At 44.1% G+C, this 12,151-nt stretch overlaps 1 protein-coding gene across 1 annotated transcript; it reads right to left on the bottom strand.

Annotated features, from left to right (window-relative positions):
• Positions 1-3,070: 3,070 nt before the first annotated feature.
• Positions 3,071-5,399, bottom strand: LOC103821702 (olfactory receptor 10C1-like; the record flags this gene model as incomplete). Its single annotated transcript, XM_009096633.2, has 2 exons — positions 4,515-5,399; positions 3,071-3,103 (listed from the first exon to the last, which is right to left on the bottom strand). Coding segments are annotated over exons 1-2 (918 nt in total), but the record flags the coding sequence as incomplete, so codon positions are not given.
• Positions 5,400-12,151: the final 6,752 nt, after the last annotated feature.

The raw sequence follows: 12,151 nt of genomic DNA, 5'->3' as shown, positions 1-12,151 counted from the left end.
ATAATATAGTGTAATATAGTATAATATAATGTAATATAGTGTAATGTGGTAATAGTGTAATATATTATAGCAATATAGTATGATAAAGTAATTACTTAGCCTTCTGATGAGATGGAGTCAGATGCATCATTCCCTCCCCTCTTCAGGGTAGGGAATATATTGTAATATAGTAATAATATAGTGTAATACAGTGTGTAATATAATGTAATATAGTGTAGTATAGTAATGATATAGTGTAATAATTATAGTAATAATATAGTGTAATATAGTATAATATAGTGTAATATAGTACCAGTGTCATATATTATAGTATTACATATATTAATTAATTAGCCTTCTGATGGGATGGAGCCAGATGCATCATTCCCTGCCCTCGGCGGCGGTTCCCGGTAAATTCCACAGGCATTCCTGCCTCCAGGTGGTGCCTGCAGCACAAACCCAGCAAATCCAGGCTGCTGCTCCCATCTGCTGCCCGTGGTGTTCATTGCAAGCCTCTCTCTCCCTGCCTGGGAGGCAGCAGCAGCAGCTTGAAACAATCTTCAGGGGTGCTCTGCACTAAGGAGAGCTTAAACAGAAGTTACACTATGGATGTGATGCCTCAGCTTTCAGCTTTTCTGTTTTTCAGGTTCTGTGATGCCTTGGGAATAGCTGAGAATTAAATCAAGAGGATCAAATCAGACAGATTCACCAGAAGAAGGAAATTACATCAGACTTCTGCAATCAAGAGATGTTAAAAATGTATAAGTTTGTTTATGTGATCTTTACCCAATCATTGTAGTTAAACATTACTAGCCTTCCTAAAGCAGTATATAAGTGTTTGTATCCCACAATAAAATTGGATTCTGATCACCAAATCAGTCTTTCCTGTCTCTCCTCATCCCTGACAGGTTTCCTTGCCCCTTCCTGGCCAGCAGGGAAGGCCTTGGCTCTGTGCAAGCACAGCTCAGCAGTGAAAACCCCTAATGTTTACATGGAATTCTGGGGTGAAAATGGGAATCAGTATATTGTTAGGAGAGGAAATATTTTCATCTCCTTCTTTATGTACTGGTGGTGGTGAGAAAGAGGAGGTTTGCTCTGAGTGTTTGCAGGACACTCAGTGATGTTTTGCTATCACTGTGCTGGGTATCCAGGTGAGAATATAAAATGATAATAAAACCACAAAGAGCAAAGGGTGCAAAGAGAGCTCCCAGAAAAACCCAGGAGTCTGAATTCCCTCCATTTCACCCTCTGAGGCACAGGGGACATCCTGCCCTGCTTGTTCTATGTCAGATATTTTCGTTTCACACCAGAGCACGTGGGTTTGAACTTGTGAGCAAAAGCTTTGGTTAAAGGAACTTTCACCAGGCAGGAGCAGTACCCTGACCTGTCCCTGGCTGGGAAGGGATCCTTGCTGCCCTTTGCTCCCTGCTCCTGGGATTTGTTCCTCTCTGGGCAGAGCTAAACCAGACCTCAGAGCAGGCAGGTGCCTGATGGCCTCATCAACACAATGCAATGTCCTGGCAGCCCCTGGGGCTGGTCTGAAGGTTTTAGAACTCCTCCCTCTCTCCAGCTCTGATGTGAGAAGGGTGTAGCACCAAAGGAGAGGAGTATTCCCAGCCTCACCTAGGTCTGTGTTGATGTGAGCCTGCCATTCCTTCAGGAAAGGAAACATTTGTGTTTGGTGAAAAGCTAAGAGCAATTAGCTGGAGCTAACAAGGACTTCTGCAATTAGACTGACTCCTAAGATTCAGAACTTTCCTAGCTGGGGATTTGCCCTCTCCCCAATTCTCTACAGCCCAGAATCTCCCCTGGGAGGGAGCCAGCTAAACACAAAGGCCTTGTTAAAACTTGGTGAAACTCTGATGCCTTGGGACATCTGCACTCAGAGTCTTGGAAAGAAACTTCATGGAGAGGAGGGAAAAGGCACCAGGGATGTGAGCAAGGGCACAGGGGAAGAGCTAGAGAAACTAAAAGCCAAATAAACTCAAGACACTTATAATATCAATGATGCAGACATGCTGCAGTGAGTTCCTGATCTGTTCCAATTTAAAGTCAAAATAATCTGCTCATTAACACAGGAGGAATTGTCTTGTTTCAGAGCAGGTTTGCTGTGAGAGCTGGGGCTCACAGCCACTCTGTGCAGGGCTGGTGACAGAGGGCAGCTCTGGGGGACACAGGGGCTCTCAGCAAGGTCACAGAAGCACAGAAGCTCCTGAGCTGGAAGGGACCTGCCAGGACCATCCATCCCAGCTCCTGGCCCTGCACAGGACACCCCCAGGGTCACCACACATGTGTGACACCATTGTCCAGCACCTCAGGAGCTCAGGTGGACTTGGTGCTGAGCCCACTCCCCTGGGGAGGCTCTTCCAGTGCCCAGCCACCCTCTGGGTGAAAAGGTTTTGTTGATATCCAACCTAAACCTGCCCTCAGTCAGCTCCTGCTGTTTCCTCAAGTCCTCTCACTGCCATGAGGGTGAAGAGATGGACAGATGGACAGATGGACACCTGCCCCTTAGGAGGAGGGAGCAGACCACAAGGTCTGACCCCAGGGTCTTCTCCTCCAGGCCTAGAGAACTCTTTCAATAAACAGAACAATTTCAAGAAACTTCTCCACAGGAGTAGCACACATGATCACAAATTCTGTCACTGTCCAGTGGAGGCTCTCAAAGATGGTGAGAATTCCTCTTGTGAGGCCAGGCTGAGGCAGCTGGGGCTGGTCAGCCTCCAGAAGACTGAGAGGGGACCTGATCCCCATGTAGAAGGATCACAGGGAGGTTGTCAGTGATGAGGAGAGACAGGGAAGATGATTTAGTCTGATTTATTGTGGGATTCAAATGCTGAACCTGACTTATTGTGGGATACAAATGCTGAACCTGACTTATTGTGGGATACAAATGCTTTTATGTTGTGGGGTTGTGAAGGTCCCCAGGACGAGGTGAGAGATGAGAACTGACTCCAAGTTCTCAGAAGGATGATTTATTGTATTATGATATTATTTTATATTAAAAGAAAATTATATACTAAAACTATACTAAAGAAAGAGAAAGGGGACATCAGAAGGCTGGAAAAGAATGAATAATAAAAATCTGTGACTGACCAGAGAGTCTGACACAGCTGGACTGGGACTGGTCATTAATTAAAAACAATTCACATGGAACCAATCAAAGATGCACTTGTTGGTAAGGAACCTCCAGACCACATTCCAAGCAATCAGAGAATTATTGTTCATATTTATTTTCTGAGGCTTCTCAGCTTCTCAGGAGAAAAATCCTGGTGAAGGGATTTTTCAGAATATATCATGGTGACACATATACTATTTTAGGGAAGCTGGTAATGTTTAACTACAGTGATTGGGTAAAGATCACATAAACTTACACATTTTAAACATCTCTGGCTTGCAGAAGTCTGATGTCATTTTGTTTTTCTGGTAAATCCATCTGATTTGATCTTCTTGCAATCTTGATTTAATTCTCAAAGTTCTGTTTGCTCTTGCCAAGGCATCCTGGTATCAAATCCCTTGTGCTAAGCAGGTCCAAAGTCCATCATCTGCCTTGTGTCCCCCAGCATCCCAACAGGAGGTTGGGAAGCAGGGAATTCCCCCCACAAGAGCTTTTCTGTTGTTTGTCAGATAACTCAAACAAATTCTCCTGTAGAGAGGTTCTCTGGGCCCATGGTTCTTGGTTATTTTGGGGTTAATACTGGTCTGGAATCTCCCAGCTGCCCAAAACCACCTTGCTGTTGGAATTCATGTCCCTAACTTTCCAATATCACTCCAGTTTTGAGGATTTAATGTAAAGAATTTTATTAACAGGTTCTTCAAATGCTTAGACTTGGTCTAACATGCTTAAAACAATTTCTCTAAAATTGAAGAAATATCTTTGAGGCAGCGGGGCAGGAATGCAATTTTGCACATCTCTTTTTTTTTCCCCCAATAACAATCTCAGAATTAATAATCAGTACTCATTAATTTCCTGGGCTCCACATTGTAGCCTGAATTATGCCCTCTTCCAAAGAAATTTACTAAACATTTTCAGGAAATAAATGCAAATGGATGAAAACTTATTCTTCTCAGTTCTTTCAGTAAAATCAGGCTCCTGAATATTACTCTTATGTTCAAAAAGTCAGAAAAGTGTAAAACAGAATTTTAAAGTTTCTGAAAAACAGCAAGGAAAAGAAAAGAAAGAAAGGAAAAGGAAAAGGAAAAGGAAAAGGAAAAGGAAAAGGAAAAGGAAAAGGAAAAGGAAAAGGGGAAAAGTAAAAAGAAAACGTTTATTCAATTAAGAATTTCTTAGGTATGTGGAAAAAGTTTCCTTCCAAAATGTGAACATAGCTTCTAACACTTCCTCTTCCAGCTGAAAATCTCCATTCTTCTCCCTCTTTCCTTCCAAAAGCTGAGGTGTATCTGGAAATTCATTTCACTGAACAAGAATTTGGAGTGAAAAATACCAGTACAAACACCTGAAACACCCCAAATATTCCATTTCATTTCCACACTAAATGAATTTTTCTCCATTTTTTCTTCAGGGCTCCTTTCACCTCCTTATTCCTCAAGCTGTAAATGATGGGATTCAACAAAGGAGTCAGCACAGAATAAGAAAGGGAGAGGAATTTATCCACAGCTGCACAGTAGGTGGATTTTGGCCTCAGATACACAGAGCCTGCAGTGCCATAAAACAGAGTCACAACCAAGAGGTGTGAGGAGCAAGTGGAAAAAGCTTTCTGCTGGCTCTCAGCTGATGCCATGTGAAGAATTGTGGAAATAATATGAATGTAAGAATAAAGGACCAGCAAGAAAGGGCTGAGAATAGCAAAGACAGCCACCAGAATGACCTGGAGCTCTCTGGGGAAGGTGTTGCCGCAGAGCAGGTCCAGCAGGGGCTGAATCTCACAGAAGAAGTGGTCGATGGCAGAGCCACACAGGGGTGAGCTGAAGGTGATCAGGGTGTGAACCAAGCCCACAGCAGCCCCACAAATGTAACTGGCAGCAACCAGGCTGCTGCAGACCCTGCTGCTCATGAGAACTGTGTAGTGCAAGGGGTGGCAAACTGCAGAATAACGATCGAGGGACATGGCAGCCAGGAGGAAACATTCAGCAACTCCAAAGAAAAGGAAGGAAAACATTTGAATGGCACACCTTGTCTTGGAAATGCTCACTGTTCCCACCATCAGGTTCTCCAGAATGGTTGGGATCATGGCTGATAAATAGCAGATATCCAAACAGGACAGCTGAGTGAGGAAGAAATACATGGGGGTGTGAAGGGTGGCATCAGTGTTTATTGTGACAGCTATCACTGTGTTGGCCACCAAGGTGAGAACATAAAGAGATAATAAAACTACAAAGAGCAAAGGGTGCAAATGAGAGAGTCCAGAAAAACCCAGGAGTCTGAATTCACTCAGTCCACTGAGGTTCCCAAGGATCATCCTTCTTTGGTGTGGATGAAGCTGCAAACAGCCAGCCAGGCAAATCTGCAATCAAAATACAACTGCCTGCTTGAACAGACAAAAGGGTGGCTGGAATTTGTGTTAAAATATCTTCTAAACAGATTATAAAAGTTTCTAAAGGAAATAAGGCAGTCTTATGTGTTCATTTTTGTCTCTATTTTTGATAGATTCTTCTTTCATAGCATATTCACTACTGTCTTCAAATGCTCAGCTGGCATTTTTACCCTGTAAAAAAAGAAAAAAATTATGGCAAATATCTTTTTATGGACTAATAGTTCAAGTGACAAAATCATCAGTAGCAACATTTGAATATAACAAAGGTAATTTCTCTGTTACCTGTTGTGGAGTGTGGTGGAAGAAGAGAAAGGGAAAAAAACCCCTAAATTATGAGGTCTCCAGAAAAGCTTTCAACTCTGAGCACTGTGCAGCGAGGCAGAAGAGAGGCTTTTCCACAGCTCTTTACACTGTATTTATATCTATTTATAAAGTCCACTGAGACTGGCTGGTGCTGCCTGGAGCAATAAGCAAGAGTTGTTAGTGGTTGGATAAATATGATGCAGTTGTTTGAGTTGACTCACAGCCTCCTCTAGTTTTACATCACTTGGAAAGCATTTCCATATAAACCCAGATATATACAGAAATGTCAAGATCTGGTTTTACTTTGCAGGAATAATTATGACTTCATAAAGCAGCCAAATTAATGACAGAATTGCCACACAGGCTTACAATACTTCTGCTTTCTCAATAAAATTTGAAGGTGAAGCAAAGATGCAGTCCACATTCATCTGGGGATAAGGGACAAAAGATTCACTCATTAACCATCCTAATTTTTATTGTTAATTTTGTTTAATTTTAATGATTTTATTGTTTAATTTTAATTATTTTATTGTATCCTATGAAAATATCTTTTTTATTTAGCTGTTGTTTGGTTTTTTATGTGGCTTCCTATTCATCCATCAGCAGCCCCACATTGTCTCTCTCACCACAGTGCCCCTTTCAAGGCCAAAGAGATTGATTAAAAGTTGAATTACTGGCTGACACTCACATTTCCAGTGTTAAGACATCTCATCCAGTCTGATCCTTTTTCCCCTGGCTGTCTTTGCCCACTTTTATCCTTAGTCAGAGACTGCAGTGACCTCTGCATCACAGCCATATCCTGGGAGCAGCAGAAAGGGATTTTCTAGGGGAGAACCACCTCACTGATGTGTCTTCTGTATGGTGACAGCTTGAAAGTGCAGTGGCTTTGTTTAATTAAACAGAAACTTAATAAAGACAGAGGTTATTATCCACAGAGGAAAATCTCTGAGAATCTGAAGGGCCTCTCTGCAGTGGTAGGATGTGTTCTCCCACTGCAGGCCTTTCCTGCACCATTGATTGGAAAATCAGAAAACCAGAGTGAGACACGAGTTATGCACATCTTCTTTCCTCCTGCCAATCCTTTAAAGCCACTTTCCTGTTTCTCTTTGTAGTTTGTCTCCACATCAAATTTTTATCCCTTAATTCAGGCAAGATCAGGCCCAAAATCATGAAAGGCCAAAACATAATGGATTAAAATAGATGTGCAAGTGCTCTGTAGGTCTTTCTTTACAGTTTGTTCTGAGAGGAGAGCAGGGAAAGAGTTGTGTTGTACCTAAACAGTGAGAAGAACATTACTGACTCCCACAACTGCAGCAGCCAATACCCACCAGACCCTTTTCCTCTGGGAACACAGATAGAAATACTTCAGATTTGTGATGGGGCTGTTCCAAAACACATTAACCACAAATTTCTCCTGCTGGCAGCTGAGCAACTTTATTTTATTTAATTCTTCTGTCTCTTATTCCAGATGTTGTTGTCCTCTGGCACCTACACAGGCAGGGCTTCTCTTTCAGGGAGACTCACAGCCTATGAAGTAAAAATGGAATAGAAAATCAATTCCAAGATATTTTTGTATTCTTGAAAAAAAACCTGGTACACCTAAAACATGCCTGGGAGAAATGTTATCTCCTGGGGTGAAATCTACATTATTTAACATTTTTTGCATGGTACTGTGGAGAATATCTGTGTTCACTAGGTAATTCTTTCCTGGAGTGAAGCCCATCCAGAGAATGAACTCAGATATTGAACTGAGCTTTAGGGATATTCATCAAATCTCTCTCTTCTCCTTGTGTGTTGAGTGTGTAGACAATTTTGTCCCATGGGATTAAAGATGGCAAAGCAAACATATTTCTAGAAATAAAATGAAGTATTTATTTACATTTATTTCAGTGATTAAGCAAAATAACTTGATCAGAATTATCTGTTACATGGCATAGGTAGCCATAACTACCAGTACAGTATAGTGGACTAGTTTTGAAGGAATAAAGAAGCAATTATATTAAATTTAGCAAAACAATTATTAGGAGAGGTTGATGTTAGCATTCAGGAACACATAATCATGAGAAATGATTCTATGCAGGTGCTTTTATTAAGAGCTCTGGGTGTCAGGGGTACAAACCCAAATCTGACTCTGACATGGGTTCGAGATGAACATGCTTTTATATTCTATCATTATATAACTTTCATGTTAATTATTAAACTTGTATTGTTCTATTGTATACATAGATTTCAGCCAAGCATAGCTCCCCTTAGATTTCCAACATAGCTTCTCATGATTCTTATGATTATACAATAATTATATTTCATTACTAAACAATCATCACATCTAACAATTATATCATTTATCATACTACAAATGCAGGTGCAACACAAAGCCTGACATTTCAGAGTCTATTTTAACATTTTCCCAGCATTTTCACTTCACTATAGGTGTAAATGTTTTCACTATCAATGTTACCCATGCAGCAACCATGGGCAAACCTATTTGGCTCAGCCTTGAGAGTGACCTTAAGGGTCTTCCCTACTCAAGGGAGGGATCTTCACCCCCTTAGGGAGGTCAGCTAGAAGTTCTCCCCATGCACAAGTGGGACTGCCCTTCTACAGCATAACAGGATTGGCTGCCTCTCTGATACAATTTTAGATTTTGTTTTGTCAGGTTTATTTAGCAAAATATGCTTTGCTGCTGAAAAAGATGTTAGAAGTGTGACAGCTGTGACTCTCACTTCCCTGAGAAGGCCTGGACATCCCTGCTGCTCCTGCCCTCAGATCAGGGAGCGTCTGTTTGGAAATGACAGGACTCTACAAAAACCTTTTCCAAAGAAATTTCTAAAATTAATTTTCTAATTATTTGTTTTAACTAATCGTAACCAGTGTAATTTTCCACTCTATCATTTGCCACTGCAGCCAGTGTTCAGCAAGGGTTTGTCACAAGCTGCTACAGTGGGAACACAGCTTGGGAAAATTCCTGAAGATTTAAGTTTTGCTAAAACAACTGTAATCAACCTTGACATGCTTCAATGCATGAAGTCTCAGAGCTGGAAGAGGGATTTATTGCTGAAGCTGGACACAAGGAATGCAGAATTTATGAGCCATGAGGCCATTGTGCAGAGCCCTGAGATAAAGAGGGAGCTGACAAAGACAATTCACTGTAATCCATTGTCCTGGTTTCAGCTAGGGTGGAGTTAATTTCTTCTTTATTTTCTTCTTTAGCTGCTGTGTTTTGCATTTGGAATGAGAATGGTGCTGATAACACACTGAAGTTTTAGGTTTTGCTAACTCATGTTTATCCTGAGTCAAGGACTTTTTGTTTCCTCGTCTTCTGCTCTGCCAGTAAGGAGGTTCCCAAAAAAACTGGGAGAGAACACAGCTGGGACAGGTGACCTGAACTGCCCAAAGGGACATCCACACCCTAGAGCATCATGCCTGGTGTATAAACTGGGAAGAATTGCCCAGAAGGGCAGCTGATCTTGATCTGGGATTGCTCTGGCATCAGTCAGCAGGTGGTGTGCAATTGCACTTGCATGTGGTCCCTTTTCAGTATCATTATTAATTGCTACTATTGTTGTACTTGACTTTATTTTCAAATATTATACTGTTCTTAATTCAACACACAAGTTTTACTTCAAATCTCCTCCCCACTCCACCAGTGTGGGGGAGAAGAAGAGGTGGTTGAGGAAGCAGCTGCGTGGTGCTTGATTTCCATCTGGGTTTAAAACACGATTCCTCTCTCTATCTGGGAAAAAGATAATAAAAAGACTGAAAATATGGACTGATTAGCATGAAAAGCAAGAAGTCAATAACTAATAGAAGACAGAAAACTAATTAAAGAAGAGCATCATGCAATTTATAGCCAATGAACATTAATTGCTAAAATGTATAAATAGTGCAAGGTTTTGAAAGAGCCTGTGCATGTTCAGAGAAGCACTGTAATAAAGTAATGTGTGCTTTCTGATACTAAAAGTGGCATTAGAGAGCTTAATTGATCCTGATGTTTTCAGTGACAGTGGTGGGTGTGATGGTTTGGTCAAGCTGCTCTCAGTGTTCTTTAGCACTAAAAACAGGAGCCCCTCCTTGCTCAGTTCCTGGCAAGGTGTAAACAGCTGGAGCTGCTGTGTCCCTGCTCGGGCAGTGTCCTGCTGACAGCCCAGCCCTCCAGACTGCCAAAGCCCTGTCCCCTCTTTAACAGGACACAATTTAACACCCCTCTTCTCAGAGAGTGGAGATTCCTCCCTTGAGTGGGGACAGCCAGCAAGGTTTCACTTAGAGGCTGAGAAAAAGAGACTTGTCCAGGGCTGTTGGCAAGGGTGAGTAATGTCAGTCTCTAATTAACATTTATTATTCTACCTTTAATATAATTGCTTCACTATTGCTTCCAAATACTGAGCTACATTAGTACCAATAGCTATCTACACTGTGGAATAAAGAATTCTAATTAAAACCTTTTTAGTCTAGCCATTAGCATCATCATCCATGTAAAAGAATCATTCCCTCTTGTGTGAGAAGGTGTGTAGAAAACAAGGACACCTTTGCTAAAAACCGCAGCGCTAATCTTCCATTCTGCTTCAGCCAGGGCCATAATCTGACAGCAGCACTCCCAGGGTGCTCTGAGTGCTTGTCTGACACACATCTCTGGGCTATGGAAACCCTCCTCTTCCTCGCTGGGGGCTGCTGGCTGCAGAGCACAAAGCGGCTGCGGAGATCGTAGCCCGGTTGCAGGGATCTTCTCTGCTCTCTCAGCCTGGGTCTGGACTGCTCCCGAGCAGCCCTGAGCATGGGAGCTTTCTTCAGCTTGCTGTTGGAGGGCCCTGAGGCTGCATCATCCACTGGGGCTGTGTCACGACGTGGAGGACTCGTTCTGCCCCTGCTCCTCTTGCCCAGGGAGGGGTGGTGTGTGCGCTGCACCGAGCGGTCGCGGAGGTCCACCGCGGGACCTCCACTCTCGGTGGGGTTTGCTCTCTGAGCGTGGCAGCCTGCTTCAAGCTGGTGCTGGAGGGCTCTGGGACTGCTCTGTGGACATGGTCACGACATGGAGAATTTGTTGTGTGCCTCCTCCTCCTCTTCCTCCTCGGTGAGGGCTCCGTGTGCTGCACAAAGCGGCTGCGGAGGTTGTAGCCACCCCGCACGGATCTGCTCATCTCTCTGTGCCTCAGCAGGGTTTGCTCCTGAGCAACCCTCTGCAGGCTCCTCCTGGAAGGCTCTGAAGCTGCACCATCCCTGGGAGAATGGCCATTACTGGGAGGGTTTGTTCTCCTCCCTGCTGAGGGGTCACAGTCCGTGGTGTCCACAAAGCAGCTGTGGCCATCCCTGCCCCACAGCGGGGACCTGCTCCAGGCCTGCTCCCTGCCAGCATCCTCCGCCTCCAGCACCGTGTCCTGCAAAGAGAGCTGTGGGGAGTTCTTGCCCTCCTCTCCTGGAAGGGCCAGAGTCAGTGGGGAACCCCCAGAAGTTCTGGGAGGGGACATTTCAGAGCCTCCCAAAGGCTCCTCCGGAGGGCTGCCGAGGCCACGGCGCCAAGGGTGCACCAATGGGATGGATCCAGGTGGGATGTTTGAGAGGAAGCAGCATTGTGGCTGTGCAGAAAGCTGCAGGGTGGGAGGGTGTCTCTGTCCCTCTGGGAGCCTCTCTCAGGAGCCCCCGGCCTGGCCCAAGGGGGCAGACACCGCGGGAGCAACCCCGACATGGCCGACTGAGGGGAGACACTCTCTCTCGTGCCCCGAGGGAGCTGAGGGCAGCTGGGCCAGGCACCTTTGCAGCAGAGGAGACACCAGAGACATCCGGGGAAGATAAAGGGCCGACTCTTAGCAGGGCTTATTCCAAGGTTTTATTCAGGAGCTCTGGGGAGCTTCTGCACCTCAGGGGGCCTCCTGCCAGAGCCCCTAGAGATGTGCCAAGGTTACATTTAAAGGGAGGAGGAAACCAAAAGCAGATAACATTCTACCATCCAATAAATGACCCAAAGGGGTGGGTAGTGGGGGATAGACATTTCGGACAGCATATAAAACAAGTCTCAGGGGGCTGAGCCCTGGCCTCTGGTTAATTGCTTGATGTCTTGAACCGAAGGTTCTAGATGAAGGGGATGGGATGCTGAGTGATTGACAGAGAGCCAGGCTGGGGATTGGGGGATGATCTCATCAAGGGAGAGGAATTACATAGGTGAAGGGAAGGAGGTACAATTTGGGGTAAACTATTTGGGAAAACTACGGGCATGCAAAAACCAAAACTACTTCAAACTATTACAAAGTATAAAAACACACTACAGCAGGAGGGGAAAAAGCAGAAACGCTGAAATCTGTCAGAACCCAGGAAATCCCTCTGGCTGCCCTGGAGGGCTCGAGCCCCTGCCCAGGGGCCTCAGAGACCTTGGCACAAAGCCC

Source organism: Serinus canaria, chromosome 27 (assembly GCF_022539315.1).
Source record: "Serinus canaria isolate serCan28SL12 chromosome 27, serCan2020, whole genome shotgun sequence".
Classification (NCBI taxonomy): Eukaryota; Metazoa; Chordata; class Aves; order Passeriformes; family Fringillidae; genus Serinus; species Serinus canaria.
This window is presented reverse-complemented; position numbering and strand designations above follow the sequence as displayed.